At 30.7% G+C, this 19845-nt stretch overlaps 1 protein-coding gene across 1 annotated transcript; it reads left to right on the top strand.

The window, feature by feature from the left end:
• The first annotated feature begins 1804 nt into the window (after positions 1-1804).
• On the top strand, positions 1805-17865 carry LOC125067391. Its single transcript, XM_047675956.1, has 4 exons — positions 1805-1942; positions 2690-2863; positions 14661-14771; positions 17064-17865. The coding sequence occupies exons 1-4, from the start codon at positions 1879-1881 to the stop codon at positions 17291-17293; spliced, it is 579 nt and encodes a 192-aa protein (XP_047531912.1). The 5' UTR covers positions 1805-1878; the 3' UTR covers positions 17294-17865.
• The last annotated feature ends 1980 nt before the right edge of the window (positions 17866-19845 follow it).

The following is a 19845-nucleotide window of genomic DNA, read 5'->3' as shown; positions in this document are numbered from 1 at the left end:
ACTTGCTGCTACGGAACCTTTAATGAGCGAGTCCGACTCGCAGTTGGCCGCTTTTTTATACATAAAGTTGCTTAAAATCCTGCGAGTCGCTTTCCCAAATTTGTCGTGGAATGAAAAAAAAATAGACAAACCGATAGCTTCGTTATTGTTAAAGGCATTTTTTAAAACTATAAGCTTAATTCAAGAGAATTGACACATATTCATTAATTTAGTTTGCCTACTCAATGTAAAAAATGATAGGTTCCTAGTAGGATACCTAATATTATTACATATACTTACTTATTAAGTATTAATATATATCAAATAATAGGAATATATCATATCAGTAAAAAGTAGTAAAATTGTCTTTGTCTCATCGTCTTTCATTAGATATAGTATTTGACAGTCGCCAGAAGGCTATGCAGTAATAATTAAGACTTAATGAGATTATAATTACACTCATATTGTGGTGATGTATGAAGCGATTTGTGGTGTTTCGCACCACTACCGCAAAATTAAATTCGTTATTCTTGTAGGGCTATTTAGTGATGATTATAGGTAAGTACCTATTCGTATCTAGTATTTACAAATGTCTTAAATTAATTTGAATGTTACAATTAGAAAAAAAGAAATAAAAATATGGAAAATTTATTATTAATCGACATAATAGCTCAGCCGTAGCTGCATAGTGATGAGAAAGTCGCAGGTTCGATTCTGATAATTTGGTACTGTTGGATCCACTACTAACACAAGTTCTACTCTTATCTGGAGGTAAGAATGGGACTAATAGCAATTACTGTATTTAAAAAAAGATGAAGTATTTTTTGTAGATAAATAAAATTATTACAAATAATTTTGTATGCTTATATATTAATCGATGCTTCACTAACAGAGATAAGAAGTAGCGTGTGTCGTTTGTATATCCCGTGTTGCTTTGTTTTGTAAGTAGCCTCTTTCTCCATTCTTAGGTATATGTGTTATTTTGTTGAAAAAATAAGAAAAATATGCGTATTAAAAATAATAAGGAAAAATGTCAATTGATTGGATTATAGTAAGTAGATGTAGTAGATTATAGTTTCAACATTATAAACCGATTACAAAACATTTAGCTTTTTGTACGATTACTATTGTATGATTTAATTAGAACATGAGTGCGCATAGGTATAAAATGAGCTTGTCTATAAATCGTGTATATTTTCATGTCGTTAGATAATCAAAAATATATCGTTACTATTATTGAATGAGACAAAATCGCAAAAGATATAAATGAGTAGCAGGTATTATATTAAAAAAGGTGAAAAAAGAATGCTTTCCTAAAACTTAAACTAACCTCAGGCACTTTAGTAAATTAGTTAATAAAATAAATTAGCTCAGCTTACTTATAACTGCTTTTCAGTTCATCTCACAATCCAAATACCGCTAACAAAAGTAAAGGGTCTAGTAGGCACCAAATTAGTAATATCTCAATTCATAACGGTAATATTTTGTAACATACACTAAGTACAGATACTTGTAACGATTGGTCAGCATTTAACATATTTTTAAGAATAGGCGGCATTAAAAAGGAAGACACCAAACTTTAGTACTGAAGTAAGTTACTTTTAACATCTCATCTACGAAGTTTAGAGGTCAATTATATTGTGCTTTTGATTTCAATGGTAAATACGTGTTGGATGAACATTGCGTGCTTGGCTGTCCCCGAAAGAGCACGCGAGTATCGGTCTCTTGTGTAATCGAAGCCAAGAACGAGTAGTATCGCGCTTTACCGGATCCACTTTTATGAATATCGTCAATGAGTCATTTTTACCTATTCGGTTCATCTTAAGTTCTGGTGTGATGTGGTAGTCTTTCAGTATGTCATAGTGATCTTCATAAATTAAATTTAAATATATTATCAAGATGAATACGAAAATTATTTGTCGTTGTTTTACTATAGTGTTTTTTTCATTACTTACAGTCATAGGTGAGATATTTTTGTTTTTATCGTAGCGTTGATTATCATTTAAACTAAAATTGCAGAGAAATTGAACTAAGAAGAATAAAAGGTTATTTTTGTCTACTTAAAAAAAAGACGTATAAATAAGATATCGTCTTGCATCACTTTCTACTGTAAATGTACATGTTACTTAATAAGATGTTCGCGATCATTTACTCGCCGCAATCTTCGAATTAATTAATTATACTTGCGTACATCTTTTATCTTACTAAGCTAGATTATTATGTGAAATGTGACCCTTATATAATTCCTAAATTTCTCAATATTGTGAGAGGTGATTTACGAGTTCGTTTACATAAAAGTATTTATTTTCTAATATATCTTTTGGATTGAAGATTTATTATTTCAAAATCAAAAAGAAAAACAAAATAATCTATATTGAATTAGGCTTTTACAATCATTTCCCAGAATTATATTAAACGTAAAGCCACCAAGAAGAACCGGCAAAAAATTTATTCTTTACTCTTTAAAAACATTTGAATTACAAAGTTATGTCAGATAAATATAATTAAATTAATATAATATATCCTGCTTGAAAGTTTTCAAGTATTAGCGCCACGCTTTTTGATTATCTATATGCATAATCTTGTGTTGAATAATATAATAATTTATACATTTATTAATAACAATAGAGGAAATTTATTCTAAAATATAATGTATATGATTTTTCGTTACCTACAAATTCATCTTCTTTATCAAACTAATTTTAAACAGGGGGTGTAAGAGATGGCACAAGAGTAAAGCGCTTGCGCGCCGATAGTACTGCGGTTCGTGAGCCTGCTCAAGCGCTGGACGCACCAGATCCAGAGTCGAATACTGCGCCTGCGCCCACGGCCTTCATAAATCCTTCAGTAAAGGAATACCTCGAATTGGGAATGGCGATACCTGGTGAGATTATATTAGTAGGATAAAGAATGATTTTATTAAATACTAACCAATATGAGCAATCATTTTACTTCGATTACCAAACAAAATAGCGGCGAAAAAATATTTTGCGTTAATGATTTCGGCATATGTAGGCGTTACTTAGTTCACGTGGATGGTGGATATTGAGGTAACAGAGTAGTATCCTTTGAAAACATTTTAAGTGTTTTCGCAGGATACGCGGACACAATTTCCCTTTTAAAATGTTTATATGAATATTATTAACTTGACTCTTGTAGTTCAATTTAACATAGTTTCAGATTAAAATAGTTTCAAAGAATAAAAGTACAATTCTTCTTTTTTAATTTTTTGTCCTTTATTTAAAGTAATATAGAAAAACAGATTAGCAGACGTATTTACACATTTAAATGCTTCTACTTAATATATTAGAAAGTAAAAAATCTGAAGAGGGCATTTGTAAATATTTTTATTTATTCGTATAATCGAGGTTGAATATATGGAAAATATAAAATAAAATAAATATATGTATGGATAATATAAAATAGAATAAATTAAAAAACGAAATATGAAAATTTTACCAGAAATAGTTTTAACTATACAATACACCTATTTCTGGTAACTCATACAATTGACTAGACTTTAGAAACCTTTTTCCTTTAAAGCTCTTCTCGCCTATAAAGGGCCCTTGAACTTGATAGGTACCGGTTGATCCAAGTAAAAAATATATCTTGAATCAAGTGGCAGCAAGGTCAACGGGGATACGTTTTGTTTTCTTCTTATAGCAGTATCTGTCGACAAATGTATAGAAATGTATCTGCATATATAACTATATAGCTAGGTGTGCATGCAGCACAAAAAATAATAATGAACTTTAAAATTGTTGCAAACGTACAATTTAATTAGTTTTGTATGCTAAGACTCAATCAACAGTTTTAAAACACACTAAATTAGTATAATATAATAATAATAAAATTATTGTCTTAATAGAAATTGTGAATTAAATTTACCGCGCCATTTATATAAAACTTCGGATGCCTAATACGTTTTTATTTTTATTTTTCCGCAATAAACAGTTTATTCGATGATGAAAACTAAATTCTGATATTCACCGACAATCCAGTTTAGTTAATTATTTCAAATTAATATGCGTGTTTTCTTCCTTATTATAATTTTATTTGTAGAATATTAATCATTGTTATAGAAAATATATGAATATTTATACATACATATATTTTATATGTATTCAACTATTTTTCGTAATTTTTCATCTTATATTTTGTTATTATGGCTCTATACGCTATATTATTATACCTTAGAAATGAGTTTTTCCCAAAATAATTAATTTTTTTCTAAATTTATTATTTATTTTGTGAAAAATCTAAGAGTAATAAGGCAACATCATAATAAGTGGTCTCTAAAATCCATATAAACTAGCACTGCAAAAAGAAATCCTTACACCATCAATGCGTTGCCAAGGATGGAATCCAAAAAATTATATATACCACCTTTAGTAACAATGGCTCATGCTCTGTTTAAACCAGTCATACAACGTATTCATGTTTAACGAGACAATAAATGATGAGCTAGTTGTATCTATTCAGGTGAACTACAAGCAAAGCCTATTTAACGTAAAACTAAAAGAAAATGACTTTTTACAATTCTCTTTGATTGTATAAAATTATACCTTCAAAGCCGAGCCGATCAATAGGTGATGATATAATGAGTAAATTATGAGAAGATCGGCGTGGATTCGTCTAATTAATTGATTACGACATTTTTACACTATGATATAATTCTATGTGAGAAAAGAAATATTTACCGTGTAAGCACCATTGTTTAAATCGACACCAAATACTTTTAGTTTTACGTTAATTATTTTAACGAAAACTAAAGGGCACTATAAAAAACACACACATAAATACTTGGTTATTTTGGTTAGTTTCTGTTGAATGTTTAACGACTAGACACGAACATTAGAGAAAGAGAGAGTAAAGATATGGAGCTTTAGTGTAATTAGATCTACAGTGAAGCTCAAAACCTTCATATTATAATAAATTTAATCTTGCTCTAATTTTTCGCAAATTCTGCATTTATATGAAACGTATTTACAAGCGAAACGTTGAAGCGTAAACCAGTTATGTAATAAAATAATTAATCATTGACCTTAACATATAAAGAACATCTTCGTTATTTGCTAAGTTCTCATGACTGACTCACGTTGCTCTTTATATAGAGTTAATCATTTAAGTAACAAATATACCTCCACGACTTTATGTTCTACTAATATTACGTAGTATATATATAAAAAATCAACACATTACGTGATATAACCTAAAGAAAGGTCAGGCGATTTGTGAAGCTGAATCATCTCTTATAGAAATATATATCTACAGAATGTGTCATATTCTATGATTATATCTATTATCTGATATTTCACCCATTATGATCCCTTATCTAGGACAGCAAATGACCTTGATGATGATTTAATTTGTTTTAACTATAGGAAAAGAGTCAGCTTATTCCAAGCCCACTAAGCACATATAAGTTATTCCATATATTCGTTTTAGTAATGATTTAAGTCATAATTCTTGAGCCGGATTTAAATCCTCTATCTTTCATTACACGTGGTATCACCGCTCTGATCTAATATATCCAACTATGTAATTGAATTACATGATTTATCTTATGTCACTCGTATCAACTTTAATTTAGATCAAGCATAAGTGTGTTTTGCTGGCATCTAATTTTATGTAAAAATATACAAATCGTTCTGCAAAGACATTTAAGTTACATATTATTATAAGTATTGACCTCAATAACCGATTTAATATTTTATAAATTATTTATAATTATTTTATAAACAGGTGTGATAAATTTTAACACTGGTAATTACTTGTGCGTAAGTACGTTATACTTATTGGAAACTGTTACTTTGTTAATGGATTAGATGGAATACCTCCCACGGTAATGAAATATCGTAACCTTTATCGCAAAGTTTAACTCGAGCATATAAATTATATTGTATTTTAGAACAAAACACACCTACGGCTCGTTACTACGGTAACGTGCACTGTGCAGCCTTGCTCTGTCGAGGCTTTGAGTTAAGCTCTTAATTGTGCTAACAATCGTCCATTATGAACGTAATCATTGTGCTCTTTTGGGAACACCATTGTATCTACTTGTGCAATCTATTATATTATTAAAAATAGATCAGAGTATGTTTATGATATTAAACTCGCATTGCGCGTTTTACATAAACTTTATATTAATAATTTGTTAGTGTTTCCATTATAAAAAAATAATATTATTTTAATGACTTTTTTTTTACATGTTTTTTATTAGTCTTATTACAGTTTACGCTGTCACAACAGACAGTATTTTTATTGTAGCTTTGTTTGTTCTGATAACTAGTAATAAAGATTAGCGATACAAAATTCAACAGTGAAAATTATTTCTACAATTATTTTTTATTCAAATCGTTAAAAATACAAATTATTTATCATCTATCATACAAACTACGATTTGTATTTTAGTATGCTATGATGAGAGTGAGCCGGTGCATATATTTGGTTGATAGGTATATTACGACGCTTGGCGATAATATGAGAACTAACAATTAAATTTTATGCAGTAATGATAAAAACAATATGTTAGTTTTTACTGTTTCTTAGTAAATTGCAATGCTTTTCTGCTGTTTAAAGAACAATAACTAGAAATACTATTTGCCTGTATCTTTAAAATATATATTCAAATGTTACATGTAAGTAGCATACGTTGTCCTAATGTACTTATTCACAGCAACAAATAAAGTATAAAAAGGTCGTAACAAGTGTGTTTCATAAGCATTTCAAGTTCATTACAACATTAACACTGTTTTAAAATGAGTGTTGGAAATGCATCGTGCGCTCCGCTAGTACCTGTAGCCATTTGCGTGTCAAACAGTAGAATGCGATTAAGAAATTGCTGGCCAGTAGTTTATTGGCAACGTACACAATATGTTAGTGACGATTATGTGGGTCGTCTGCTCGTTAAGTATGATATGATTGTTAAAAATTGATAATTTGATTCATCGAAGCGTTACTCTAGAAATAGTTACAAAACAATTTCACATAAATTAAGTATAGATTTATGTACCTAATAAATAAATACTAGCAAAATATCAAAGAGTTGCTTTAGGTACGTATTGGAAAGTTTCAAAACTCTATATAATAATACTTCATGAATATTTCTATATTACACGAAGTAGTAAAATATAATTATATTCGAAAGATAAAATTAAAAAACTAAAACTACTTTAATGTTAGTTCATTAGGACATCGATCTAAGTTCGGCGTGCTCTATCTGAACGGTTGTTGAGATGACGAGACTTGACAAGGGTTACTTAGATAATGCTCTTTTAAGCAAATTGCCCTGACATTCTCGATGAGCTTGAGGTCGGTGCGACGGCATTCATGCGTAGTCTAACCTGTGTGATTATCGCCTAACTAGTGAAGTAGATTGATACATTATAATGTTACAATTTTTCTCAGCATACATTTTTATTTTAAACCAGTGCCTATCTAAATAAAACATTTGGTTATTTTTTTTTTTTTTATTAATTTATATAATGTACTTACTAGAAAACTTTTATGTTCGTTCATTTGTATGACGTTAAATATTTTAGGCATAATAATAAATATTATATTTTGTTTCGTTGGCTGTTGAAACACTTGGACCTTGGCCCGCTTGATCTGCGGTAATAACGCAAAAAAAAAACTTCTAAACGATATGGCACCAATGTTATTGCTTCCTGCCTGCCTTGGCAAGAAAATCGGAATTGCAATTCAACAGGGAAATGCTGCTTTTTATTTTCACACTAACTTATATTCTTGACACCATTCCACAATAACATGATAAGTATAACTATAGCTCTCATCATTTTTTATATGTATATTTACTTAAGTTCTTAATATAAATAATTCATGTGTGTACAATATATAACCTGTTGTTTATCACGTGAAATTTTATAAAAGTCATTTGTCATGTATGCTTTCTTATAATTACCTGCTCGTGCGATATGTTGGCATTGCGATTTTTCTTGACACTATTTTTATTATTCTCGAATAAAGCTGTCTACCTTGCTTTTCATTGACATATAACGAATGAGGCATAATATTTTTTTTACTCACGTAACATTGGGCGTGAAAACAATGGTGTACGAAGTTTAGGTTCAGCTGAATAATAATACTCCTTTAAAGATGTATGAATGTGATAGCTTGTAAATGTCCCACTACTGGACTGAGACCTCCTCGCTTTGATATGGTTTAGAACTCATTCGTGTACGCATATTCTAATGAGAGTTGACGAAAAGCATGTGTCACATTTTCGTTCGACACAATAATCCTGTCGATGTTCGCCTTCGAAACCTTCACGACATATGACGTGAATTATAAACGAAATAAGAACATGTAAATTTAGTGGTGCTGGATTTGTATCCGCAGTCATTGGTTAAGATTTACGTGTTCTAATCACAGGGTCATCTCGGTCTAATAATATGTAAATATGAATAGATAGAAATAAACCATGTTTCATATAATAATGCAGAGTGCATATGTGCTATTGTTTACACTAATCGGCTTGTTTGTTTTTTTTTTTGTTTATATTGACAGGTGAATAAAAATATTATAATATTTTGACTGTGACCTCAGACTTATATAATTATACGTAAAACTTATATATGTATGAAGGCGAAACTGTGAAAATACTATACTATAAAATCTGCTCATCTTATCTCAATAATTGTTCTTTTCACTATATTTCGCTATAAGTTATTCGGTTCGGATTTATTGATTATTTAAAATTCGTATTGATTTGTCCCGATTAGTTTCTTTAAGCATATTCTATTCTCTCATCTATAAGATAATGTCTATTGGAGATATGTTAATCAGTTTTGACTAAGAAGAATCTTTAATGATTCATTATAATCGTAAAAAAAATATTTACGATATGATGGCATTACGTAATATCAGAAACGTGACCTTTGCTTTATAAATCTTCAAATCGACACTTGCACAGAAACTTCAATCATTATTATAACATTATGCAATTAAAATTATTATCTATGCACTTTCTTGGTGAGGCAAAATTAAGTAAGAAATAAAAGCATTTCGATTTTCACTTTCATAACAACTTGAGCTATAAAAAGATTTGCTTAAAATGATAACGCTCTTACTAAAGGTCTCTTGCGGCAAATTTAGTAACATATTTTAGCCTTTCCAGATCTACTGACTTGTATTACTTGCTCAACCAACGTTACATTTGATAAACAAATGTCGAACTAAGTAAATCAGGAACGAAGATGCATTAAACGTACGCTTATGGAATGTGTATACTACAATAATACATGTATAGATAGTTCCACAAGTTTCGCCGAACGAACTTGCGCCATAGCGTTTATAAACGCAAATTGCGCCATTGTAAGTTAACGAGTATTAATAAAGACAACAATAATCTATCTATCTTATCCTAGTAACAATCTATCGAAATATAAAAAAATAAGGTGTGCTATCGTTGAATATACGAAATCTTTACAAATATAACGCTTAAGATTTACATTTGCTCATTTGAAATCCAGTCAAACTGGCTTTAGCATTGAAGATGTTTCATACTCGCTAGTGCTATTATTAATTTTAAACTTGATGTTTTTAGTTTTGAAATATACATGCACGTACATATAAATTTGACATACACTTAGATGAAGATATTTTGACATTGACCTAATTTTAGTTTAAAAGCTATTTAATTACAAGATTGGTAATTGTCAGGAAATAAGTTAATACATGTGGGTAAAAATAAATAACAATATCTAAATATAAGTAACTACAAGTACATATATTATATATTTATGTCTTTTAATTTTTATACGTGTTTTCAGAAAAATATCACTACACAATATTATTAGTCGTAAGTTTACTTTATTTTATTCCTTTTTATTTTGTGTGTATTAAAGATGATTATTATTTTATAAATAAACATAAGTACATTAACTAGGATTCAGTTTCTTCCGTATTTATTCATTGTATGTCTTTGATAACATCGGTTGGTTTCTTTAATAATAATCTCACAGTTTCTACGCTTCCAGTCTACGCTTATAGTCGTGATGTTTAGCCTGTGTTTAAATTATTAAGTAAATTTATCGTAAAATAACCTATTTAGTTTTGGTTTATTCTGCATGACGGCTGAACTTATAGCCTTTATATCCATTGAAAATGATCCTTGCTTATCAATGTTTTTAATTTAATGGTAAACTCTTATTCAATTGGATATATAATTTGGATAGTAAATTTATTATTAATTTACAAGTAAAATCTTAAGCAATCACTTAAAATAATAAATTGTCAACAGCGATACAAAAGAAAATTTTAAATCCATTGGATTTCTAGGACAAGGGCTAAACTGCTTGGTGCCACTATTAAATATGGAATTGCCGTCTTATAATATATTCGAATTATTTTAATCGAACGTAATTTAGAGAACTTAGAATATTATTTTGCGTAATGCTTGGCAGCTTGTGTACCAAGTGAATTATTTTGCAATAGCGTATGTATGTATACATGACAAGGTTAGAACTTTATACTACAGACTTGATACGACTTTATCTAAACAATACAATTTTATAGTTTTCCTTAAATATTATATAAAATATCCTGTTAAACTTAACACTAAATATTACACTGTGAGTTTTTAATTTTAATAATGAACTTTATTTAGAATTAAAGGACAATAGTGATTTACAATTGTATCTCTTAACTTGACTAAAATAATAATTATATATTTTTGTACTTGAGTTAGCGATTAGTTGATTGATAGTTGAGGGCTTTGTGCAAGCTCGTCTAGATAGGTACCGCCTACTTATAATATATTCTACCGCCAAACAGCAATTCTGAATTAAAAGCAGAAGGAACATAAAATATTAGTTCACAAGGTTTGTGGCGTATCTGAGGCGAAAGGAGGATCTGATCCTTTTAGCAGGTCTGGCGACAGTAGAGGCTCTTAAGTCACTGCGTCTAGAAGAGTCGCGGCACGGCTGTTTCAGTTAGTACCTGCATGGAATATCCAGGTGGAGTTGTCATCAAACTCCCATAAGGCATGAGGTAGTGTAAGCTGTGTCACACCTGACGGAGTATGCTGAAAAGGGCACCAGCGCCTTTCCTTGGTGGCAATTATCAGCGGAAACTTCTCGATGTTAAATGTGATAAGGGCTATGATCGGGAGCAAGAGGTGTTGGAAGGATACGTTACGTCGTTACGAATACGTTATGCCGCAAAATGACGCCGTGGAGCAGCATATTGAGCAGATTCTCTTCACAGACTTGTTTCGCTGAAGAAGACCAGGGAGAAGGCGTCGGTACGATGCGCGCTATACCGTGACATCCCCTTAGGTATTAATATATCTGGGCGTCAGGGTCCCCTTACCATCATATTTGCCTGTGAGCCAACCTATTTAAGTAATAAACAAATATATTGAACTTCAGTTATATTTGTTAATTTGTAATTATGATAGAAATAGGAGATAAACATAATGGACACTGAATATTAAGATTTCCAGAATTAAATATTTCTATATACAATGTGGTAATTGAATAAGGTGTTCGTTTAAATTGAGATTGGATACATCTTAAAAGAAACTTCATTTCAATGTCAATGTTAATAAAAGGTATAAATTATCACGTCAACGATTTCGACGCCTCGTCTCGAATTATTACATAAACGTAGTGGGTCTGACCTTGTTTTTGTCAGTACTCATTCGCCAAATATAATTATTGTTTTGTTGGGACATTTTATTTATTATCTTTTTCTTTATTCGCCTCAATTAATGAATCGGTGTTTTATTACATAGACGTACTGATTTATATACGAATTCCCTAAAAAAATGTATTTATAAACGAAGATTTCCCAGTGAATGTAGTACGTAGATCTGAAACGAAAATGGCGGATTCAAACTCGTTTTGCATGTGCACATGCAGTGTTTTTTGAATGAAAGCATCAAGACGAAAGTTGCTGTGTGGGATGAAATTTGAAATTTGAATAGGGATAAATAACTAAATTGTAGAATATATAATTGAAAATGAACGAAAGAACGTGCGATTTTGATGAAAATTTTTGTGTATTGGCGGGGCGCTCTGAATGTCTTAGATTGGACCCGGTAGTTGGCAATGCCATGCGAAGTACATAAAGGTCTAATAAAGACCTGGACAAATTCGGGAAAGACAGCTAGTTACCACGTCTTGTTAGCTAGAGTTAACACGCCTGAACCTAACAGTTTGGTTTATTTAATCAGGGCAGTACATAAAGAGACAAATAAAGTAATCCTTTAACAAGTTTCATACTTGTCTTGTTAATTAATGTCATGCTTACCCAATTACAACTATGAGATAATTATTAAAATATTGTATTTTACAATAATATCAATCGGTCGATAAATCGAGGCAAACACATGTGCGGACATGGATTTTCAATATAAAACACGATACTCAATGTATATTTCGAAAATGTTAATACGTTACAAAGTTAAATAGTTTGGTAAGAATCACTTAATTATCTTAAAATTGTAAGGAAATATTAATTATTTTCGAATTGGTAACTTGAAATTTAGTTTTATATATAATTTGACATTTATAATTTAAGCACAGGATGTGTAAAATTTTTAATGTCTTCCTATAAGTAACTCTTTTTATGTTTTATAGACTATTGATATTATTTAATCAACTAATACGTATATGTATTTGTGGTAAAATTCAGTTATTATAAGGAAATATTATTATTTTTTTATATTTCCTTCTCAATCAATTAGTAGTTAGGACGTCGTCAAGAGTTTTAGACGAAATAAAAAAAAAGCAATGTAAATTGTCACCGAGTCACCGTAAAGTCACTTTAATTTCTTCAGTGTAACATTATATTTGTTAATGCAGTTTATTCCTACAAACGTTCTATTACATAAGCATGGATAATAATGTATTATAAACATATATATTGGTGAATATGAAAAAAGCAGTTTGTACGCAAACTTTGGAACTAGTATTCCCACAAGCTTACTAATGATCAAACAAGCGACCTAGCGAACTGTGTGAACAACTATTAGTTATTGTGCAAGTAATCCTTGTAATTGTATTTTGACTATTGCGTAAGATCATACTTATAAATTTCTCTTAATAGTAGTTTGTAATATCAAATAATTAAAACAGAGAGATTTAAATAACATAAATCAAAATATTAAATAAGATTCAATAACGGCAGGTTTAGCACGTCTATGGATACAATAATGACAATAATTAATTTACTTTTGAGATATATCTATACATCTCAAAGATTAAAAACAAGAATAAGGATATCGATTAAAATTCATGGCTAAATAGAACCTAAGATCCACAAAAATATTAACCATTTTTGTTTAACAATATTAGATAAGTGCGTATCGCTTATCCAGATGGGTGTTCTGGTCTTAACATTCATTAAAAAATGTAACAAGTACTGTCTGTAATCTTTGGTATTACCAAATAAATACAGCATTTTTTTATTAAATGTACCACATTGTGTTATACGTATAAGACAGTTTCTAAGCTAGTCTTATTTTCTCATAAGTTTGCAAGGGTCAAAGGTGAAATAATAGCTGCAGGCATGTCATTAAACTAGATACTCGTAGAGACAACTAAAGTTTTTCGATCGCGATTCGATCGATTGGATTAACATTTAAAATATTATAAATACATATTCATACTTATTATTAGAGCGTTATATACAGCGTACCAAATTAAATTTTTCCTTCTTATATTACGACTACAATGTACAGAAATCTAAAAGAGTTTGTGTAACAAATTATGATATAAAAACTTCCAACATTATTATCGAAACACATGGCCTTATGTTCAAATATCAAAATGGATGAAAATCTCGGAAGCTTACCGTCTTTGAAGCGACATTATAATGAAAACCAATAGTAATCGATTAGACCGGTGAAAGTGGTTCTGTGGCAAACTTTCCTTAACGTTAAGATAACTACCGCAAGCTGTTATGCAGACGTTCGTGTCCGTGGATCAAGTCAATTGAAGTAGACTTAAAAGTGTTTATTTAAAACGACAAGTTAAAGAGAATGCAGTATATTTTAGATTTATTTTAAATTATTTAAAATTGTACTGTGTCTTAAACTATTGCTTTGTTCATGAACAAAGACGTTTAGGATTTCGTTATATTTATAAATGTATTTCTGTTTTCCTAAAATATAAAAAAACACAACAATATTTAATGACAAACAATGTTGTGTATATTTTCGAAGGCTATGACAATATCAAGACAAATTTATCTGTTATTCAGAGGTCAAACAATTTTAGTATGTATGATAATTTTTTTAAACATTATCACGTTGGTACCGACTTCCGATAATATTACCGGAACTAAAAAAAAAGCAACTGTAGAAATTTTTGTATTTACGTTTTTGTAGTATTTTTTTTAAATTTAGTATTACTTTACGTATAACTTCTTTTCTTAAGTTATTCAAATATTCTGATTTATTCCTGAAATCACTGATCCAAATTGCGAAGTATAAACAGAGTTTTTACCGTAAATGTTGAATATCAATTTGTAAATACTATTTATACAAAGAAACGTTGCGAATATGTCTTATTTTTAAACATATATTACTGGATAATTATAAAAATCTGTAATCAATGGTTAGGTATATTTGAGTTTATGAAATTTTTAGACGTCATCTCACTTGCTTGACTGAATTGCTAAGTTAGTTTTAATGTGGATTATGTATATTCCAGGTAAACCAGGGACAGATTATCCTGTACTAGGGGCCGTTCCTTACACCAACTTCTATTGTGATGAACAAGCGTATCCAGGTTTCTTTGCAGATATGGAAACACGTTGTCAAGGTATGTTATCAGTTTTTAGTATTGCTACCTAAATATAATTGTTATTTAAGTTATATGTATAATATTTTTAAATAAACTTGGTATGTAATTAAATACTAATGGTTCCGTTCAAAGCTATGGAGCTAAACTTGGTGGTAGTGCTATGTGCAAGCCCGTCTGCGTAGGTATCACCCATTCATCATAAATTCTACTGCCAAATAGCAATAGTTAGTATAGTTGTGTTTCAATTCGAAGGGTAAGTAAACCAGTGTAACTATAGGCACAACGATCATTACATCTCAGGTTGGTGGTACACTGGTTTTATAAGAAATGCTTAACATATCACACTGTGCTAATGTTTATTGGCAGTGGTGACCACTTTCCACCAATTTTTCATTTAGCCATCCGCCTATAGGTGCCATAAATTATGGTAGTTTCTTAATAATTAAAAGAAGCCTGCACTAGTGCACGTCTTATTTTGAAGGAAGGACAGTTCTACAAATTATCAATAAAGGTTACCTCGAAATAAAAAAAAATGGTTACAAAACCACAACCTGATGAGTCGGAGATCGAATGATAAATCGTTACGGGTTAGCTCATTAAAATATATATTATATGTTACTGATTATCCTTGACATATGAATACTACAGAAACAAATGTTTCTTAATAAATGTAATAAAGGATGTGTATCTATTTCGAGCGGTCATCGCGGATGTATTTGAAATGTATTTTATTTAACATTTACATAATTAAATAACAAACAAATTAAAATATTTAATTATTTTTTTATTCGCCAAAGTTAATATAAGATAAAATCAGAACTATAACAAAACTTTACTAAATCTATATACTCATAGGTTTATACCTGAGTTGTTTTATATGTATAGTATGTGTATCGCGTACCTAATCCATTATAATCCGATCAAGTTGAAACTTTGTACAACTGTTATTGTTGTAAATAGTGTGAAGGTTCCTGATATTGTATTATGTGATACAATGCCATGGTTCGTGGTGCATTGACGACGTAAGGGATCATTAATGTTTCTTACCGTGCCAATGTCTATGGGCGGTGCTGACCACTTACCATCATATGGCCCATTTGCCAGTCATAGGTGGGCTGACTTTTAAATGATAAAAAAGTACACACTTCTCACTTGTGGATTTAATGAATTTGTAAACGTGGGTCGTGAACAATTGTTTAACAAAACTCTTTGTGCCTACTATTTTTGGTACACGACCTTGTATCTTTTGAGATGATTAGGATATACGTGGCCTTATGAGCTAAGGTCACGTAATTATTATGAAGAATCATGCGGAAGTATAACGATCGTAAATTATTAGTTCGACACCGTGAGATCCTTTTAGATAATACAGTTTAACAAAAAATACGAATATAAATATTACACATCTATATCATGTCTCATTTTAAACTGTGGAAGAGTACACAGGGCCACAATAATTACGACACGTACATTAATAACATTTTACGATTTAAGATTTAACTAGTTTTATCCTCGTTTTGGTATCGACTAATGCATATACGACGTTTAACTTTTTAACGTTAATATTAATTACGTAACTTGAAAAGATCATGAAAAATATCTGCTTATTACACATTTAGATATCATTAAAATAAGGTGTTTGGAATCAAACTGTGAGTTTTGTAATTTTTTTTTGTCAATAATTTGAAATTGAGCCGAGATGGCCCAGTGGTTAGGTTAGTGCAACGTGCATCTTAACCGATGATTTCGGATTCAAACCCAGGCAAGCACCACTGAACTTTTATGTGCTTAATTTGTGTTTATAATTCATCTCGTGCTCGGTGGTGAAGGAAAACATTGTGAGTAAACCTGCATGTGTCTAAATTCATATATAAGCATAGTTATAGTTTGACTATGGAGTCTTATTCTACCATACATAAACTAGCATGAACTATTATTTTATGTTATCAGTTTCGTCGTTTATTTATAAAGTTAGACTACAAGATACGAAGTAATGTATTATAAAACATGTTTTAAATGCGGTAATAAATATGTGATAAATTACGAGACTTTGACTTGTAGATGAGTACATATAGCCTGCAAGATCACTTATTTAGACACCACACTTCCTGTCTATGACGCCATATGAAGCGTTCTATAAATTACAAAAATTACAAAAGAAGTTTATTAATTTCTAAATGAATGGTGATACCATTTTTATCAAACGTTTAATTTGATTTTCTCTTGATATAAATCAAAATTCGACATTTTACTTAAATTTTATATCTTAGTTCGTGAATTAATTAAACGTATATATTTTTGTTTTTTCAGCATGGCATTATTGCGACATAGATGGTCGCCAAGCATCATTCCTTTGCCCGAACGGCACGGTCTTCTCACAGGGAGTAGCGTCCTGTGACTGGTGGTTTAACGTGAGATGTTCACTATCGCCGGCGCTGTACCCACTCAACGCGAGGCTGTACCGACGGAGGAAGAAGCAAACACGACCCAAACCACATAGGGTCATAGACAAGAAGCTTATTGACGAAATATTTCTGTAAAAATAACAATAGAACTCTGTAAAATAAATAGTTTAAGTATCATTCATTCTCGATACAGTTTTTTCGATATTAAACTCAGACTTATGTCTTAAATACGAAAGTCCGTCTGTTTGTAACTTCGTCACAACTGAACCAATCGTAGTGAAATTCCATAAAAATACCCTTGTACTTTGGCAAGGACATAAACATATAAATTGTAAAAATAATGGGCTCTAAGCGCAAAGTAAGTTTGATGCACACAAAGTCGCGGGTACCGGTGGGCTGGCTGATTTCTGTTATTATAACATTGTTATATAGTTTTTGAATAATTTTCCAAGCTTATACGAGTCAAGTGATTCAATGAGCGGAGTTAACCCTCATTAGTTCATACCTAGTCGCTTTATTACCTGGAATTTAACATATATACAAATTAAAAAGATTTTTTTCTCAGTGTGTCACTCGCTTTCCCTTTTTTTTGTAATTTGGATCTGTACTTAAACGACAATTAATAAGAAACGACGTCAATTAAATTAGCCTAAAAACGAAAAAAAATAGTATGTAAGTCTAAACTGTAATGAGAAATCCAAAAACTAAATTTTAACAATTCTGCATCATGATCAAAACTATGTCGACAACGAATATTAATAGATTTTTAGGTAATTTTCATATTGGATTTATTTTTTGTACGTCACAGTTTCTTCTGAAATAAATATTTTTTAATTTACTTTAAGCATAATAGAATATCGAAGTGTAAATACATTTTCTATTAAAATTACTTTAAGATCAAATGAATTTTTACCTTCCCTACTAAATTAAGGTACAATAGGTACTAAAATATTAGTACTATCTGGTCCACCAAATAAAGTTATTATTTAAAGAATTGTAATACGGAAAAAGTAATATTGGGTCTCCTATTTTATCTATTTATTTTTTTATGATATAGGTGATGCATAGTAATCGACCGGAAAGAGCTTGATCCTCAATAATTCTTAGCCATCTTACGTTGAATGCGGTCAAATAGAAGAAGCTGGATTTGGGCAGCTCCCGCTCAGAGATTTGAGCAGTACTCCACGTGGGGCTGAATTTGCTCCTTGTAAAGTTTTAGGCGATGCGCCGACCTGAAGTACTGTCTCGCCTTGCAAAGCACACCAAGATTTTTAGAAGTCTTTCTAGATTTTAGCTTTCAATTGGCCGCGGAAGTGAATGACGTTCGAAATCGACGCCAAATATTCCAATACCCGTAAATATGTACCTATATAAAAAGCAATGTTGTGCCTAACCTATTTTGTCAACGGCTGGGGCGTTAAACTATAAAACATAGGGACTTGATAGTTCGAGAAGATCGTCGTTTTGTAATGTATGTAAATGTAATGTATGCGCAATAAAAAAAAATACGAAGTTTAATTGTATGAGAGGCGATGCACTCCTTCTTTAATTTTCTTGATTAATGGATGCGCTCAACAAAAATATGGTGGTTGTTTTTTTTTAAAGGTCAAAGTCACCTACCTAACTACCTGCCAACCTACCTGCTTGCATTCGGTCACAGGACACTACTATCACGATAGGGACATAATCGTCAGTTATGGTGCCCCTAAAGTTCCCACTTTACCTCATCGCCGCTCCTCGCTTACAACGCCGTCTTGCTCAACCTTCATGATGTAAGCATCGTCTGCTATACGAACGACATATTTTTGCTTGCATCGGGGTAAAACTTCGAGACGACTAAACAGATTTATGCCTCCATAAACGCGCTCCACTGAACTACGTGGAGTGAAGTATGGGGCAGCCGTTATGCTACGTAAATATATTCCCGCGACCTTTCCGATCCATGTGGAGAGCACCATTGTGGATAATTTAGTAGATAACAATCCTTCATAGTCCGATCAATCTTTAGGCGCTTTAGTACATTTTCAAATCTCTCGAGATTGTAAACCGTAGAAAGATTGCAGATATTAATAAAATATAAAATTACGATGGTTTATAAATTTTCTGTCAGGTTAGGTTAAAGATTTTATGATTTGACAAATTCAATTGGAGAGATTAAATCTAATAATTCGGTGACTTGTAAGCAGTAGCTATGTTACGGTTTACAATCTTTCGACAGTTGACAATCGCGGGAGATAGATTATAATGTAATGATATTCACAACTACGGTGTATAGTATCCCATTCAGATAACCATTACTCTTAAGTACATATACAAAAAAAAAACCATAAACAGTCAAGGAGTTTTTTAGAACTATTGTAAATTATTTTGATCGCTCTTAACTTTATTTTCAATGCAATACCTATTTGTTATTCTATAGTTATAAAAATTTAATAAACAGCCAAATTTTTATTGTTGCAATAAAATAATTTCACGTTTTTTCTGTTTCTATGACATGTAACTTGTTTTGCTTAAACTCCGTATTGTGTATGGCTCCGGCTACTAGACGTAGCTGGTCGATTTTTCGATCCAGCTATAAAAAAAATACAAACAAATATAAATATTAATCTATCGTAATTATTTAAGGTTTATACAAATAATATTCGAAAATTATTGTTTGATAAATTAATCATATGCAAATATATTTG

Source organism: Vanessa atalanta, chromosome 11, assembly GCF_905147765.1.
Source record: "Vanessa atalanta chromosome 11, ilVanAtal1.2, whole genome shotgun sequence".
Lineage (NCBI taxonomy): Eukaryota > Metazoa > Arthropoda > Insecta > Lepidoptera > Nymphalidae > Vanessa > Vanessa atalanta.
This window is presented reverse-complemented; position numbering and strand designations above follow the sequence as displayed.